The sequence below is a fragment of the Haliotis asinina genome, chromosome 4 (assembly GCF_037392515.1).
Source record: "Haliotis asinina isolate JCU_RB_2024 chromosome 4, JCU_Hal_asi_v2, whole genome shotgun sequence".
Taxonomy (NCBI): domain Eukaryota; kingdom Metazoa; phylum Mollusca; class Gastropoda; order Lepetellida; family Haliotidae; genus Haliotis; species Haliotis asinina.
Genome location: NC_090283.1, coordinates 20,006,759 through 20,025,073, shown reverse-complemented (window position 1 = coordinate 20,025,073; position 18,315 = coordinate 20,006,759). Strand labels below are relative to the sequence as shown.

The following is an 18,315-nucleotide window of genomic DNA, read 5'->3' as shown; positions in this document are numbered from 1 at the left end:
TAACTATGGTATTAACTATGGAATTGTGGTCTGTTTCCACCGTATTTTATCGTAGAAACGCTCGTCTTATTATTATGCTTCTTTATTTGATATTAGATGCAGGTGTATCTGTTGCGAGCCTACGTGGTGACGAGTCGCGTTACCTACTAACATAATCATGTATCACAAACAGGACACAGTCATATGACTCGTCCTATGCACATTTTGATTCAATGATTTGTGAAAACTATTTTCCAAATAATATATTCGAAGAAATTGACTATTACAACACAGAAACCTTGATAACAGCGGGCCTTATCTACAAGAGGACGCTCCTATCACGTGACCAAAGATAAATGAACGGACAGCTGCCAGCTCTGATAACAATGCCATTCAAAGAGCATAACCACTCCACGGTAAAATGTATGTGACGGTTGTATTTTTGTGTGCGTTGCTAGTGGAATGTCTATCGGGACTAATTCTGCCAATGACAAAGTCAGATGGGTCTGCAGACATGACCAGCCTTTTGAATCATGTGTCGCTGCTGGAACAAACTTTGACCAGTCTTCAAGCAACAACATCACAGGTCCAGTCTGAACTGCATGCCACAAAGAAAGATCTCCAGGCCGCCCAGTCCCAGCTTCAGACTACCGTGAATGACCTGCAAGCAACTCGAACACAACTACAGTCCAGTGATACACGACAACAGTTGGCAGCTGCTGAAATATCATCTTTGAAAAAAGAAGTCTCGTCACTGAAGGCAGAGCTTCGTTCAACATCGGATGAACTCATCATGGTTAAAACACAAGTGGGAGATATGGCCCATGGTAAAATTCATGATAGTGTTCATCTTAATCAAACACTTCTGGATTCCATCAGCCACGACGTGAAGTTGAACGCGGCGCAGGTAAATGCTGTAGCGACAGATGTCAAGCAGTTAAACAAACAACTAAATCTCATGAACTCCACTGTATACGACGTAAAGACCGAAGGAAATACTTTCTTTCACAATATGTCTTCCCGGGTGCATGCAATCACCCAGAAACAGTCGGAGGAGAGCATAAAACTCCAAACCACCAAGTTACTTGCACATACTGCATCTAAACATATCGACAGACTCGAGGACGACATGAAGTCATCCTTTTCCAACATGACTCTTTTCAGGATGGATATACAATCAGTCTTGAAGGATCTTCACATGGCACAGAGTAACCTCAGTCTGGTTGTCTTCGATGTTGCAACTTTGAAAGGGAACTTGTCTAAGGTTGAGAAGCAGGCTCTGGACAATGAAGCATCACTAGTGAAGGTTTTACATGGCGAGTGTTTGTTCAGGATAAATTCAGCCAACTGGTCTGATCTTCTGTAATAGGATATGTAAAGTGTAACCATCTGCATCTCTTTGATTCAGTGCGTAGTCAGTTGTTGTGCAAAGCTCATTTCTAATTACTAATGGTAAACGATTATCTATAACGAACGTCGAAAGTTCTCGTGACAACAAACAAAATCGGTGTTAAACTTTGAATTCCGTGAATAAAATCGTAATAAATGAAAAGGCACATGTTTCAGTGTACGGAATCGATCAAAATTCCATAATAAAAGCGCATTTGGCATCTACAAATGGGCAGCAAGACAAGGCACATCTTGCGTAATGTATGTGTGCATCTTGTCCGTGTATGCAGAACCGAGACACCATGTATACAAACGTACCTTAAACGTTGAAGAGTGTGTGTGGGAAGATTATCCCACATTCGAGGAACGGTTTCAATTCGAGTTCGGTTAAAAATATCAGACAGATTCTGTCTAAGGCTAGTAGATGTGTACAAGGTTGACAATGTTCCAATAATAGTGCGGAAAACATAGTGTTCCACTGATGATTGTACGTATATTTGTTTTATGTCCTGTTAGCATTCTTGAGAATGGGCAATTTAGTCGACAAATGTTAAAGATCATGAAAGGTGCCGTGCACATAATCATAATGCTGTCATGAATATATTTATGACCATATTAAGTGATGGGAAAGAACATTATTTTTGTTTCCTTAATGATGTCAACAGCGATAACTTTTTGGGTTATGGTATCTAGCAGGTCGAGGAGATATTATAAGTTAAATTCCATACCAATGCTTTCGCACAATTTGCTTCAGTTGACTGTTCAACGTTACATTCGTTTTCGTATCGAAGATCATAACATTCTTATATGTCGGGGGTAACGAAATGCCGTGACATACAGACACCCAGTTTCAATTACTGAATGGTAATCTACTTTTGTGTAATCATTTTGTTGTTTATGTCATTCTATAGAAGTGAAGGCAAGGAACGTGGCATTCAGTGTAATCTACCCGCCGACTCCAACATCAGTAAACAGTCCATTGACATTCAGCACTATCCTCTACAACGCCGGTTCTGGCTACAGCACGAACACGGGGACGTTCACTGCTCCAGTCTCTGGAACCTACATCTTCTGGACACATCTGGCACTCACGCGTGCAAACACTAACATGTCCTTCGACATTGTCAAATCTGGAGGAGTCATTATGGCTAACGGATACACAGAGACGGACTCGAGCATTGATGAAACTGATGCTTCTGCTATAACGGTAACTCATCTGGATAAGGGAGAAGAAACGTGGGTCCAGGTGGCTTTCTCACGCGATATCTACCCCAGCTCATCATATTTCGGTGGCGCTCTGCTATCGGAGGACTGAGTATGTGAGTTCCATCATGCACTGACGGGGACAGCATAAGTGACACCGTGATATTTCAATCCTTGTACGACATCAAAGACAACCAATACATATTTCTCCTTCCCCTGTAGCAATCTGTTCAATAGTGAGTAAGTAAGCGGGTTTAGTTTTAATTCGCTTTTAGCAATATTCCAGAATTATCAAGGCGGAGGACACCAAACATCGGTCCCATGTATCCTTTTTGGTGAAGCGAACCCCGGTATTTGGCGTAACGAGGGAACGCATTAACCACCTGACTACCCCCTACACCAACCTTTTTAAAACTTAGATTTATGGACTATGTGGGCATTTTCAGCTGACAATAGAACAAAAGCGACATCCGTTTCAATAACCCTGTGAAAGGTCTGCTGAAAGAAGAGCGATTTACTAGATTTTGATTTTGTCATACGAAATCGTTCATGAACCTTATCGGAAACATATCAGTATTGGAAACTGGTGGGTAATATATGGACAGGGCCTCATCTCGAAATCGTGTATATGACATAGAGTAATATATCTTGTACCAACCAGCTCTTGTTTTGGTCCGTCAATTAGTTCGTTCAGTGATTCCCGCAAAGGTTTCTTCTAATCCTTCAGGCAGAAACGAGAATGGACTGCTCTCAACAGATAAGAGATAATGCATTTTGTGAGCTCTTGTAGCTCAGTCCCACCCAAGACCCATCACCCCAAAATGCTGCCGTGCTCAACTGACAGAAGGTGTTTTCCGTATGAGTGAGGTTAATCTAATTACCTTTATTAAATAGTATTCCAGTCACGCCACGGTATCTTGGTTAATATCTAAAGAAGTCTCAGACGTTTACCCTTCGTCAAACCTTGGTATTATGATGATGCTAGCATGATGAACACTGGTTCAAACCCATCGGTTACATCTTCCAGGTTATTTCAAGGGAGGCAACCTTTAATACCCAACGGACGAGTATGCATTCAGTCTCTGATACTGCTTAGAAAACCTAAAACAGTTGACTGTACAAAAAAGCAGTTGCTGTTTGTAACTTAAATAAAAGCCTTTCGTTTACTCAGTGTTATGGTGCTTGTGTGTTTTTTGTCGAGCTTTTCTGTATGCTTTTGGGCTTTGACCGCATCAACGTATTTTGTTCAAGTCAAGATTGACTGAAGAACGACGCCAGTGACCCTGTCGAACTTTAACCGATATCGAATCAAATACACAGATCTACATATCAGGCAGCCTTCTCATGTTGAATAACTAGCGAACACTTTGTATACACCAATGCATTCAGATTTCCCCGATGTCTGGTGACAAATCACCGGACAGGGACAGGGTTTACTTAACAACCTTTGCAGTCCCTCTTGCTTACTATACAATCTTTACAATCTCGAATCTAGCACATGACCTGTATCTGCCGACTTTACTGTACAAAAGAAATGTGCTGGAGATTGTGTTATAAAGTTTACTGAAAACAAGTTCCTTTCTTGGAGATGTCGCCAAATGATTCGGTCACTGATCGGTCGCTGCTGGTTTTCTATGGTCCTCCGAGCTGTTTCTGTGGCCTCGGCGAATCTGTCTTAGAAGCAGCCTGGGCTAACCAGGGTAATAATAAACAGAATGTAGTGCTTTGAGCCTGCCCCTCATTGGTGTGGAATTCGGCGCAATTCAAATGTGCTTATTATTGTGTGCCTGAATGAAGCTTCCAAATTCTAATATCTCATGTAACGATATGTACTGGCAAGTCAGATCTGTAGATATCGGATCGTTACCCCTGAGTGTCCGACCACAAATCGTTAACGCTCATAGTTAACCCCTACTCTCAATCTCCTCACTTAACACCACCTGCCTCTACCCCCGTTGCTTTCTACAGAGTCTAAACATTAAGACGGAGCCTCCTCCTTCCATCACTATCCCGACTGCAACTGTAACTTCCTATATCCGAATCAATCTGCGGCCAAGTTATCCCCTCGTCGCGACTGTATACAAGGACTCGCTTCTCTACATAACGCCTTTCCGCACCCATCTACGTTCGGGGAAACCAAGTAACCCTACCCTAGGCCTAGTGGTAGGCCTGTCCTTTACTCTGGTCCTTACACCAATTATATTCCACACTTGCTCCTCTACCGCTAGACACTCCCAACGTCCCTTCCGCAGAAACGGGTACCTGCCATGCTAGTTACTAGGTAACTCTGGCTGCTTTACGCCATAAAGGAAGGTATGCAGGCATTGGAAGCATGACCATTCATTAGCCGCAATCCAAGCCTGAATTCACGGTTCGCTGACTGCCGTGGATGCATGTTTTAGTTTCCATGTGGCGGGATATCAATGAAAACGAATTCTACCAAGCCCGGACGGTGTACGATCCGGCCAGTCTCCGGGCATTCACTGTAAGTTGTTAAAGGTCACGTGAACCAGTCAGAGATGGACGCTCTTATATGACTTTTGATAAGGGCTTCTAGTCAGCGCCAACACGTTACTTGTGAAAGTCGGATACTACTCAACTTCACAAATGAGTCGGGCGAGATGTACGTTTGTTACCCTGTGCATATTGACAGTGACTGGTATTGTGATATTCATATGGCAGATCGAGCTGGGCCAATTCAGGTAAAGATTATATAAACAAACACGGCAAAAAAAAATGTCGCATATGTATTATTTTAGCCAAACTGACGAGACCAATTTTATCTATTTACACCAAAACAAACAGTACTTCAAATGATGAGAAGCTGAATTCATTACTCTCCCAATATATGTGGGCAAGAAAATGGATTGTAACGCTATGTGACAATTTATATCATTTTTTCGCATCTAAAGATACCGCATGGAACAACAACAAATGCTAAACATATGTACCCTTGAACACAATGTAGGCATTAAGGGGTGGTACATTGACTCCGGAACATTCTATTATTTAAGTGGAGTTTCGTTTGTGACCACGATCCACTGGGACTTGACCATATATACTGCAAAAGTAAGGCAACTTTGGTGTTTAATCCAAGTTTGTTTTAAAACTTACTTTCAGAGATTTCTTTTTTCCTTTTTCTACAATTGCGTTTCTTCTGGTGTTCAGTATATTTCCCTGCCTTTTGTCTTAACCGTGCTCTATATTGTTACATTGTCATGTTGTAACACTACAGGCTTGACAGTTAGAATAGAGTGTTGCACAGTGCACAGACTTTACTGTTTGGTTTTTTTAAGCTAAATATAATACTATATGTTGTCTTTTTTTGGTTGTTCTTTTTTTTTGCATAGGAATACTGATATATTAACTAGCTTACTTTGGCATAAAGTATAGGCTTTATGGATGCGATAAGTGTTTGATTTCATGGCAAATGTATACATTGATAGATTGATTGGTTGGTTGGTTAGGGACATTTTGGGATGGGGCTTGTAACGCTAGAAACGGTCAATAAGGTATGTTCTGTCACTAACGGCGTCTTAGCACTACATAAAAGAAAAGGGTGTAACGAGGTCTACACACCAAGTTCGAACATGCGAACATATGAGTTACCGCTATACATTTTGAGCAGGAATTTTGTCTCGATATATCGAAATATCAAGATTTTTCAAGTTTCAAGGGACACCAGCTCGCAAAGTAGCTATAGTGCTTCAATCTTGTGTTTTGTGTCTTGTATTTAAATCTATTTGCTTGAATGTTGCGCGTACACTTAATGCGGTAAACGCAGCGGCCATTGTTGACTTCGCCCTATCACGAGTGTTGACCTGGTTACACCCCTTTTCTTGCAGTTAGTGCTTTGACATCGTTAGTGACAGTGCATGCATCAATGGCAGTGTCTAGCGTTACAAACCCATGTGGGTTTGTTGGTTCGTGGATTTGTTGGTTTGTTGAAAGATGTAAATCTACCTAATCGTGACATGAGTCAAGCCTCCTGCATGGCAAATAATGAATTTTGGAGCCTTGTGAAAATGAACAATTCAGAAGTCTGTTCAAAAAAGATTTTTCCAAACAATGTTGTAAAGTACTACAACATTTGGAAGGGATGGGCCTGTCACCATTTTCAAATCTTCTTTTCGTGTTTGCAGAAACGTACCTCTAAGTAACACGATTCAGACACGTATAGTTGTAAAACCAAATAACGAAAGAATGGTAAGCGATGTTCCTCTCTACCTAACTGAGGCAAACATGATCAAAGGAGGCAAGCAACGGGATACCAGGAAGTGTACAAGTGCTCACCACTCCACAATGAGTTTATTAAATCCCCAGCGACTGTACAGACTCGGTGACGTCATAAAAGTGGAGATCAACACTTACAATTATTACGGCGAGAAGCAAACAGTCGGCGGCGATTTCTTCAGATTGTGGATGGAAAACACAGAGGACAAAGTTGCAGTCGCTGGAGACGTCTTCGACAACAACAACGGCAGCTACACCGGTGTTCTCAGAGTCCAGTGGTCAGGCATGGGAAGGATCCGCTGTTTTCTTGAGCGTCGTAGGGAGGAACTAGCAATGTTTTATTCCATCATGGCTGAACATGGAGCACTGTGGCAGCTGAAACGGGAGTTTGTCTGGGGCTTCTGGGTGAAAGAGAGTACGAGCTGCAGCATGCTACGGAACCACCTTGGAGACATCTGCAACTTTACGTCTCTGAATGACGGTTTTCCGTGGTATTGTGAAAAGCCGAAGAATCCACTCTTAGGCTGCAATAGCTTCAGTCAGTCCTGGTCCCCGAATAAAGCATATCTCCCAAAGGAAACTCAGCAACGTGACATATACTATTTGTAAGTATGGTTTTATATGGACTTGCTCCTAAATATCAACCAGATTGCGCCGTTACCAATTAAAGATATATCCGCTGCAGTATATATAATGCGATTTAAATGTTTAGACATTTTATTAAATCAGTTGAATCTTGTTTTCAGTTTGACGCTGATATTCTGAAATAATACATACATGCCTAAAATATACAAGGATATCATCAATAAGATGAACCGCATTTGCACCATGTAGCCCTTGAAGTAAGAGAGTAAAACTTGCATGTTTCAGATCATCAAAACCAGACAATGATTTCCTTCTGTCTTCCATACATATAGCAAGTAAAATGGGTTAGTATGCACCTCATATCACTCTATGCAATGCTGTAGTTAGAAGGTTACACGTTTGTTGTTTTAAACGCCACACTAAGCACTAGTCCAGCTATAGTTCAGAGGTATGTACATGATCGAGCCTGAACTAGGCAATCTAATGATCACCATCCGAGTCACCGAAATACGCAATTGATATACGTTTCAATCAAGCCAGTGAGTCATAGCATCCGATTCCTTTAGTCGACTCTTATGACAAGCCTGGGATCCTGAAGACCAGTTCTGAGTCGGACCATCACGATTTCTACTTAGAAGTTTAGGATACCCCAAGTATTGCAGTTTGTTGCTCGCATATTGCTCAAATTATTTGTCGTGCCAAAATGACTACATTACAAGGAACTGTCACTACGGGAATCAGATCGTTATTAGTATGGTTTTACATCCCTTTAAGCAATATTCCCGCAATGTCAGGATGGGAACACCTGAAATGGGCTTCACACAGTGTACCCATGTCGGGATATTTATGAGTGTGTTTGACGTTGAACAGAAACAGACAATGACAAAACATCCAAACACAATCCGACATTTGAATCACTAACTTTGCCCATTTTTCAGAAACCGGGAATAAGAAGATCGACGCTCCTAAGACGCCCTGCAGTCAACTTCCGCCAAAGTATACCTGGCAACGCAAGCATCCTGTTGGAGTTATTCACAGATCTAAATGGAAACCCTCCCTATGTTTGGACACCCTGGAATCTACAGCCCGGGCCTATCGACAGTGTTTAAGGAACCGACGACTTTGGATCCCCGGGGACTCAACCAGTCGTCAGTTCAAGGCATCCCTTCACGACACATTGAATTTACCAAATTGGAACATTCAACTCTTGGAGGATAAGCAAGATAATTTCTCAGTGTCCTGGTTTGCTCATGAGTATCCTCTGTTTCATGGACAGGAACGTTACTCTCCATTAACTAACAGAGCACAGCATATTCTTCTTGAATCTCTGCCCAATAACACAATGGACATTGTGGTGCTGTATTTATATGTCCACTTCAATTTAGTCCACCCGGACATATACCGCCAACATGTTCAGCGACTTGTTCGGGCAGCTAAGTCTCTCCTTGCGAGGGCACCAGGTGTCACACTTGCTGTTCGAGGACCCTTTGCATATTATAGGAATTTGGCGCAGGAGCTTGTGTCCTACTGGGGACTGATATATACAGATATTTTGCATGAGGAGTTTTCATCTGTTTCACACCGAGTGGTGTATATAGACTATTGGGATATGACTGTGACCTTAGGTCCCAACTGCATTCATCCAAATAAATCGACGGTTAAAATTATGGTTCATTATATGATGTCTCTTCTCTGTCATAGAAGGGTGGAAAATACATCTTAGCCAGCAGAACCAGGTGCCTTAATGTCGTCCACTGATCTGCATCCCCAGCGCTTTGCCATGATGATCATCTAAAGTTCCAGTCCACGATTTTCTCCGAGTACAGATGCCTGGTCTTGTGAACATTACACCTTTCCGGTAACCGTTCAAGGCTTTTTCCACTTGGTGCCTTGTTTTGTTGAAAAAGAGCGTCGCTTTTCCGTCCATATTACGCTTGAGCAATTAACCATTTACGACACTTCCTGGGCGGTCGTCAGTTAGCTAGTTGCAATTTATTCCTTCCGTGAAATGCCTATATTCGGAAAAAAACCCAGGACGTGTTCGTAGTTATCATTCCGTAATGGTATCTGTCTCTTTAATAATGTAAATGCCATATCATCGTATGGTATGGATTCACAACTTCACATTGTCTACAACACAACCTTTTGTCCCATGATCAGGTGAATGACGGAATATGATTTAAAAGTAACACATTTAGTATGTAGGGAGGCAAGTGAGAAGGGATTAACGATGAAGATGTACAAAGATCAAGGAGATTAATTGATGTGTTTTGATTCAGATGAACCACACGATGTAACGTTACTGTTCAACTTCTAAATGTGAAACAAGCATCAAATTTAATTGATTTGTGTGTACGTTAATAGCAATGTAGTCCATGCTACCACGTAGTTAAACAGTAGTTTCTCGTAGTTTCTTTTTATGTGTTCAACACTGAGTGTCTTACCATGTATCCTAACCACACACAATTACCCCTATCCGAAACCTCTTAACTCCCATAACAGCTCCCGTCCCAGATGTCTTCCCACGCTCTGCACCGCGCAGATCCATGTTAGTGTTGGCCTTCAGTAACCCATGGTTGTCGTGAGAGGCGACGAAGGGGATCTGGTGGTCAAACTTGGTTGACACAAGTCACCGTATCCCAATTACGTAGAACGATGTTCATGCTGTTGATCACTGGATTGTCTGGTTCAGGCGCGATTATTTACAGACTTTACCATACCGCTGGAATGTTGCTGAGTGCAGCGTAAAACTAAACTCACTCACCCATGCTCTGCCTACCTCTCACATGAACCCTCTTCATGAAAGACGAATCATGCACCGAAATGATCCCAGTCTTAAACTAATGGTAGTCTCTGAACATATACACACCTCGTTGGAACCTGAGGACATGGGTCCTCTAGACCGATGAAATGGGCATGACATGTGATCAGAGGAACATTCAAGCTGACGTTCCATTTGGGGTGGATCCATCATGGTGTGCTGTTGCTGTAACTGTAAAACTGTTCTCGCCACACTTCGGGGACAGTGAATGGACAGAGGTGCCAGAACGTGATCCAGTACAGTGCTGCTGTGCCTTATTTCGATGACCATGCCAACCCACGCCAAGTCTCTATGGTTGATAACGTCAGACAACATTGTGCTCCAGCTGCTGTTAGGCATCTCAAACATAATTCCATTGAGAAACTACCCTCTCTAGCCAGAAGTTCAGGCATGGATACGATTGAGCAAGTGTGGGACATTTTGGGACGTAGGGTAAGCGCAAAAGCATCCTCCGGTTCAGAACCTACAGGAATTGATCCATGTACTGCATGACTGGTGACTACAAAGACTCAGACCTTCGGTGACCATCAAGTTATAGTTACACCACGAACTGCGTTAGCCAGTCGCTGTGGACCTTAGTAGTGAGTTCGACATTCATGAAAAGTGAACTGTGCTGTGTTTCTTCTGCAACAACCCTGACAGCCATACTTGTTTCACCTTATTGTACAGTGAGTTTGGTGAACTTTAGTTTGCTACGATTAAACCCTTCGGTCTTCTGTTGTCACTTTCCTGACTGAACGCTCACATGAGGACATATCAATAGTTTATTGTGTTTTTATAAACAACATTCGAGGCAGTTGAAGATACAGTGTCTCTTATTGTAAAAAGTAAGCGCGGTATTAGTTTGGCATTAATCACGATGCATAGGTTACAGTTTTCTCTGAATCATCACCAACTGCAATTAATTTGCAAAAGAGTCCCAGGGAGATGGTAGATTTCTAGAACCGGCGACGAAAGGCTATATTGATACATTTGAGCTTTCGTTTTGGAGTGACGGTCAGGCGGAAGGGACAATAATCGCTGGAGTCCTGTGAGATAGACACCACAATCTGCACCTCTATTACAACAGAGCCTCCTCCTTCCATCACTCTCCCGACTGCCCCTGTAACCTCATCCCATGCTCCAAAACAATCTACGGCCAGCTTATCCCCTTATCCTGACACTCTACAGCACTCTACATGAACCCTTATCTCGACCTAATGCCTGTTTCCCACCCCTCAACATGTAGTGACCCCACTAACCCTACCCTGACATTGTCCCTGGTCTCATCCCTACCAAATGATATTTCCACACTTACTTTCTCCCTCCTTTCTTCCGATCCTCCACCTCGACTCTTATCTCGACCTAACGCCTGTTTCCCAACCCTGTACGCTGAAAGAACCCAACTAACCCTACCTGACCTTGTCTCTGGTGTAACCCATACCCCGACTCGCACTTTCTCCCCTCCCGTTAGGCACTCCCGACTCTCCTTCTGTAGACGTTTATGGTTATCAGATAACACTGGTAGCTTAACCCGTCATATCGAGGCAGGCCGGCCTTAGGCACATGTCGATGTAAGTCTGAATTCCGAACAGCTTAGTTTTCGATAGCTGGGCGAGGTTTTCAGTCATAGTCAACATGCCACTGGTGAAAGCCGGATACAACTTAACTTCACAACTGAGCCGGACTAGATCTGCGTTTGTTGCCCTGTGCATATTGACCGTGACAGTAACTGTGGTATTTATATGGAGGAACAGGCCGAGGCTCGAAGACAATTTCAGGTAGTTACCATATACACAAACACGGAAAATATATCACCGAATCTCTATTGCTTTAGCCGAAGGGACGAGACCAGTTTTGTCTATGTGAAATGAAAAATGAAATTCAAAAAAAGCTGAATTCACTACCCTCAGTATAAAAGTGGTGAAAAAAAAGGATTATTAATCATTAATTGTAATGCTCTGTGACTATTATATTTTTGTGGATACACACAACTCCGATGTCATATTGTTTACTACTATATTTATTGAAACAGTGTCATTTAGCATGTGGAAACAATGAACAATGGTAACACTAAACTTCAGTTCATCTAAAGTTACAAAACGGATCAATAGCAAATGCTAAAAAGATATACGTTTGTACACAACGGTCAGCAGAACACTCAGTTATTTTTAAAAGAGTGGAGTTTTATCTTTGACCCACTAACAGCAGAACTTGATCAATATTTCCCTGCCCAGGGGAGGTAAACTGTGCTCTATATTAATATGCCCTGTTGTAATAACACAAGCTTGATTTACCGATTAAAATATTGCTCTTTTTGTTAAATTATATTTATTTGGTTTGTTGTATGTGAATACTAGTGAATAAATGGCTTACCTGGTTCAAAACGATTTGGTTTTATGTGTTTGAGTTTAACTGTTGAATTTGATCTGATCGATTTCATGAACTCATTGAATGGACATTTGGTAGACAGAACGATTAATTGATCGATTGTCTTGTTTGCTTGGGGACATTTTGGGGGGATTTTTTGTATTGGGGGGAGGGTTGGGGGTGGGCTGGGGTTGTTGATTCGTTGGACGGGTGGGTAGGTAAATGAGTTGGATTGTTGGGTGGGCGGGAGAATAACTGGATGTTGGGTGAATGTTAGGTGAAAGCAAACTAGGGTAATTAGAATCCACCTGATAGTGACATGAGCCAAGCCTATGGCAAGCCATATAATGAACAGTTGAAACTTGAGAAAATTAGAACTTCTGAAATCTGTCTGAAGCGCTGTTTCCAAGCAACGTTTGTAATGGGCTTGTCATAAATTGACATAATAACCTATGTCCCATGTAATACCACATTAATGAAACGAGTAAATGGTCTGGTAACTAATGAATGAAAGCGAGTTACATATCGATACCATTCATGAGTTTAAAAATATGGTGTTGCATAGTTTAGTACATTATTTATTACTCACCCAACATTAGCAAGATAACATCGAGCTAAATACTTCTTTCCTAACACTTCAACGAGCGTGGTGACTCTCAACTTTCCGCCAGTCAAGCATGGTTTAATATTATTGTGACAGGTATTAGCATTGTGACGTAATAACTGGAAAACCATTTTGAGATGCCCATTACATAATTTATAATAACTTAGAAAGTATTAAACAGTCTTATCTTCAGTAGGTGAGTAATAATTTTTTTTTCAAATCTTATTGATCAAAATACGTACCTTATTTATCATTTTGTGTTGCAGAAAAGTACGTCTTATTGACACCACTGAGGCACATATAGTCATAGAACCAAATACCCAGAGAGAGGTAAGCAATGTTCCTCGCTATCTGAATGAGGCAAACATGACAAAGGGAGGTAAGCGAAGAGATACCAAGAAGTGCACAAATGCTCACCGCTCCACAATGACTTTATTAAATCCCCAGCCACTGTACAGACTCGGTGACGTCATAAAAGTGGAGATCAACACTTACAATTATTACGGCGAGAAGCAAACAGTCGGCGGCGATTTCTTCAGATTGTGGATGGAAAACACAGAGGACAAAGTTGCAGTCGCTGGAGACGTCTTCGACAACAACAACGGCAGCTACACCGGTGTTCTCAGAGTCCAGTGGTCAGGCATGGGAAGGATCCGCTGTTTTCTTGAGCGTCGTAGGGAGGAACTAGCAATGTTTTATTCCATCATGGCCGAACATGGAGCACTGTGGCAGCTGAAACGGGAGTTTGTCTGGGGCTTCTGGGTGAAAGAGAGTACGAGCTGCAGCATGCTACGGAACCGCCTTGGAGACATCTGCAACTTTACGTCTCTGAATGACGGTTTTCCGTGGTATTGTGAAAAGCCGAAGAATACACTGTTAGGCTGCAATAGCTTCAGTCAGTCCTGGTCCCCGAATAAAGCATATCTCCCGAAGGAAACTCAGCAACGTGACATATACTACTTGTAAGTATGGTTTTGCTCTCTCTATTTAAGTTTCTTCCTTAATATAAACTCAGTTATGTCGTTACCAATAGAAAAAAAGATGTTGTGCAAAATATGAGCTGCTTATATACATTGAAATGATTTCATTTGTCAAACTAAATCACAGAATGGTTCACGTGAAGAACGTGTATCTCTTGTCCAAATCTATCCATCCATCCATTACATCCATCCATCCATCCATCCATCCATTACATACATACATACATACATACATACATACACACACACACACACACACACACACATACATACATACATACATTCATCCATCCATCCATCCATCCATCCATCCATCCATACATACATACACAGATATCATACATGTATACATACGCCTTGCAGCCCTAGAAGTAAGAGAGTGAAATTTGCATGTTTCAGATCATCAAAACCAGACAATGATTTCCTTCTGTCTTCCTTACAAATAACAAGCAAAATGGGTAAGTATGCAATATTCCCTCAAGAAGATTAAAAGTTATTTTTTGTTTTAAACATCACACTCAGCAATATTCCAGCAACAATGCAGAGGTCTGTATATAATGTGGACTAGACAATCGTGTGATCAACATCTGGAACATCGAAGAACTCAATCGGTATACATGTTTCAATCACGTCAGAAAGTCTGACCACCTAATTCCTTTAGTCGCGTCTTATGACAAGCATAAACTGCCGAAGACCCATCAAACCCGAATCTTCACATATTCACGTACTAGAAATAAGTTTCAGACCCCCCAAAACTTACATATTGCAGTTTTTTGCTCGCACATTGCCTAAAGTATCTCTCGTGACAAGATCACAACATTTCGCGGTGCTGTCACTATGGGAATCGGATCTTGATGCAAGTACGAGTATGGTTGTATGTCACGTTTACCAATATTCCGGCAATATCACCGCTCTGAAAAGATGCCCATGTGAGGATATTTGTAAGTGTATTTGACGTTGAACGTACAGGAAAGACAAAACCACAAAACACAATCCGACATTTGAATCACTAAGTTTGCCCATCTTTCAGAAACCGGGAATAAGAAAATCGACACTCCTAAAACGCCCTGCAGTCAACTTCCTCCCAAATGTACCTGGCAACGCAAGCATCCTGTTGGAGTTATTCACAGGACTAAGTGGAAACCCACGCTGTGTTTGGACACCCTGGAATCTACAGCCCGGGCCTATCGACAGTGTTTAAGGAACCGACGACTTTGGATTCCCGGGGACTCAACTAGTCGTCAATTCAAGGCCTCACTTCATGAAACACTCAACTTACAACGTCCCTCTAATGATCTCAATCCTCAGGTCTTAGAGGACAAGCCAGACAATTTCTCAGTGTTATGGTTTGCTCATGAATTCCCTCTGTTTCACGGAGTGGGACGTTACTCTCCACTATACAACCGAGCACAGCATATTCTTCTTGAATCTCTGCCCAATAACACAATGGACATTGTGGTGCTGTATTTATATGTCCACTTCAATTTAGTCCACCCGAACATATACCGCCAACATGTTCAGCGACTTGTTCGGGCAGCTAAGTCTCTCCTTGAGAGGGCACCTGGTGTCACACTTGCTGTTCGAGGACCCTTTGCATATTATAGGAATCCGGCCCAGGAGCTTGTGTCCTACTGGGGACTGATATATACAGATATTTTGCATGAGGAGTTTTCATCTGTTTCACACCGAGTGGTGTATATAGACTATTGGGATATGACGGTGGCTTTGGGCCCCGACCACATTCATCCAAAAATGTCAATGGTTAAGACTATGGTTCACTATATGATGTCTCTCCTGTGTCATAGACGTGTGGGGAATACGACATGACCAACAGATGCATGTGCCTTAATCCCACCCAATGATCTCTCTATATTAAGTTTGCCATGATGTGCTCACCAAACGTTCCATTCCAAAGTTAAAATTCCTTGTCTCTGAAGATGCCAGCGCCTCTGCGCTATCCGTCCACGACTTCACTCGGTGCCTTGTATTGTTGAAAACAATTTGACCCTTTACCGACACTTGTTGGACCCTCATCAATAAGCCAACTGTAATCCATTTAGGTCAAACGTCCATTTGTCAGTGGTGTAGGTGGAAACTATTCTAGTCACGTGTCATTTCCGTTCAGTTCAGGACACTAAGTAGTCAACAAAGACACCGATTTTCGCCACGTTGTGCCTTTTTTGTTGATGATGTTGGACTTAAACAATTTGATCCTTTTCGTACACTTGTTGGACACTTATCAATTAACAGATTTAAATTGTAATTAATTTCCCTCTAATGCCCATATGACGAATTCGTAGTTGTAGTTTTGTCTCATAATGAAATGTTTCAAATGATTGCTCAAATACAATATAGTATGATCGCTTTCAGTGATCGGTGGTATGGGGGAAAGTATTCTATTCACGTGTCATACTTTTTCTTGACTCAAACACTTCAGCACTGAAGCGAGTGCCAAGTTATGAGTTCTGTCTTCACTGTCAAAATCAGCATCAAAGTGACCAGATTTGGGCATTGTTAACTCTTCAAAGCACGCTTAAACGCAGAAACTCTCACAAGAGACCCGAAGATGATTGTAGACTATGCACTTATATGTTCTTCCACAAAAATATCACCCGTGAAGGTCCCGGGGTAGAATAGGCCTTCAGCAACCCATGCTTGCCATAAAAGGCGACTATGTTTGTCGTAAGAGGCGACTAACGGAATCGGGTGGTCAGGCTCGCTGACTTGGTTGACGCATGTCATCGGTTCCCAGTTGCGCAGATCGATGCTCATGTTGTTGATCACTGGATTGTCTGGTCCACAGTCGATTATTTACAGACCGCCGCCATATAGCTGGAATATTGCTGAGTGCGGCGTAAAACTAAACTCACTCACTCACAAAAATATCTCGTATCCTTTATCACTATTGTACGGGTGTATTCCCTTTCATCTGGGGCTGACTGGTACGCGGGCAGGGGCGCGTTCAATGTTGCTAGAGGTTAGTGTTTACTCAGAAGGAAAGGGTCACAATGTCCATCAACGTATGCGTGAATAGTTGCTCCATTCTTAGGGGGACGCGTTTCGTATGAGTGGATATCATGTTTTGTTCCTTATAACCACAGTTCAACTTAAATACATGTGGCCGAGGTCAATAGTTAAGCCTTGTAACGGATGGCTGTAGACAGTGGACCAGACAATCCAGTGATCAATGTAATGAGCATCGATCAATGCCAATGGGACACGATGACACGTTCCAGTCAGATCAGCGAACCTGATCTCTCCATCTACTACTACTACGACGACGACTACGACTACTACGACGACTACGACTACGACTACGACTTCGACTACTACGACTACTACGACTACGACTACGACTGTTAAACGTTCACAACAACGACGGTGAAAGGCTTCAGTATTCAGCGCAGAAGTCGAACATGACTGTCACTATACGTCACAGAATTATACGACTTAAGATTATCCGAAGTTTCACAAGCCGGGTAACTGTTCCCCGAAGGCGTGTTGATTGGAACCAATTATTAGTTATGGTATGTTATATGTCTAACGTCCTTTGAAACAATAGTATGAATGTTTGTTTGAGCGTGAGTTACAACCTGCTGGAGAAGAAACCAAATCGCCTAATGAATGAATCGTAAAATATGTACGTAAATCTAAACCTAGTTCCTGTCATCCTTCACATTTCTGAGACCATCATTGTGGCCTTGGCCTACAAAACCCCTCATTACAGGTCACCCGCGCTTGATTTACAAGTGACAATACTACACTTATCGTACTAATCAGATTGGGAGTTGGATCTCTCTAGAACAAGACCCTTCCTTTCTCTGGAACAATCTGACAGCGATCCTTCGTTCCGAAATCAAAGTGTGGTCTTAAGACGTACGCATTCACCTCTGTAAAAGAATAAAGTGGACTCCGACAGGACTTTTGATCAAATGCATTCCTAAAGTCTCTGTCTCTCTCTCTCTCTGTGCGTGTGTGTGCGTGTGCGTGTGCGTGCGTGCTTGCGCGTGCGTGCATGTGTGTGTGTGGAGATACAGAGGATGCCCTTGCAACGAATCTGCATTGGGTTTGTTTAGCGAATATGAGAAAGTTGTGTTCATGTTTCTGTTTTAGCAAATCGAACGTTTCAAACACTACATCCAACGTTTCATGTGAAAGTCCATTGACGGACC

The 18,315-nt window shown here is 42.2% G+C and overlaps 3 protein-coding genes across 3 annotated transcripts; all 3 read left to right on the top strand.

Annotated features, from left to right (window-relative positions):
- Nucleotides 1-400: 400 nt before the first annotated feature.
- Nucleotides 401-2,683, top strand: LOC137282322 (tropomyosin, muscle-like). Its single transcript, XM_067814064.1, has 2 exons — nucleotides 401-1,295; nucleotides 2,280-2,683. The coding sequence occupies exons 1-2, from the start codon at nucleotides 401-403 to the stop codon at nucleotides 2,681-2,683; spliced, it is 1,299 nt and encodes a 432-aa protein (XP_067670165.1).
- A 1,476-nt stretch (nucleotides 2,684-4,159) lies between these two features.
- Nucleotides 4,160-9,112, top strand: LOC137280827 (NXPE family member 4-like). The gene is made up of 6 exons (XM_067812027.1): nucleotides 4,160-4,271; nucleotides 5,120-5,273; nucleotides 6,248-6,259; nucleotides 6,714-7,409; nucleotides 7,675-7,733; nucleotides 8,328-9,112. Exons 1-6 carry the CDS (start codon nucleotides 4,160-4,162, stop codon nucleotides 9,110-9,112), a joined length of 1,818 nt encoding a protein of 605 aa, XP_067668128.1.
- Nucleotides 9,113-11,725: 2,613 nt separating this feature from the next.
- Nucleotides 11,726-17,798, top strand: LOC137282321 (NXPE family member 4-like). The gene is made up of 4 exons (XM_067814063.1): nucleotides 11,726-11,970; nucleotides 13,430-14,125; nucleotides 14,543-14,601; nucleotides 15,174-17,798. Exons 1-4 carry the CDS (start codon nucleotides 11,828-11,830, stop codon nucleotides 15,968-15,970), a joined length of 1,695 nt encoding a protein of 564 aa, XP_067670164.1. The 5' UTR covers nucleotides 11,726-11,827; the 3' UTR covers nucleotides 15,971-17,798.
- The last annotated feature ends 517 nt before the right edge of the window (nucleotides 17,799-18,315 follow it).

Coding starts and splice junctions, on each gene's coding strand:
- LOC137282322 (XM_067814064.1), top strand. CDS start 401: ATGTATGTGACGGTTGTATTTTTGTGTGCGTTGCTAGTGGAATGTCTA. Junction 1,296..2,279: donor ACTAGTGAAGGTTTTACATG/GCGAGTGTTTGT, acceptor GTCATTCTATAG/AAGTGAAGGCAAGGAACGTG.
- LOC137280827 (XM_067812027.1), top strand. CDS start 4,160: ATGTCGCCAAATGATTCGGTCACTGATCGGTCGCTGCTGGTTTTCTAT. Junction 4,272..5,119: donor AGCAGCCTGGGCTAACCAGG/GTAATAATAAAC, acceptor ACTTTTGATAAG/GGCTTCTAGTCAGCGCCAAC. Junction 7,734..8,327: donor ACATATAGCAAGTAAAATGG/GTTAGTATGCAC, acceptor CCCATTTTTCAG/AAACCGGGAATAAGAAGATC.
- LOC137282321 (XM_067814063.1), top strand. CDS start 11,828: ATGCCACTGGTGAAAGCCGGATACAACTTAACTTCACAACTGAGCCGG. Junction 11,971..13,429: donor AGGCTCGAAGACAATTTCAG/GTAGTTACCATA, acceptor TTTGTGTTGCAG/AAAAGTACGTCTTATTGACA. Junction 14,602..15,173: donor ACAAATAACAAGCAAAATGG/GTAAGTATGCAA, acceptor CCCATCTTTCAG/AAACCGGGAATAAGAAAATC.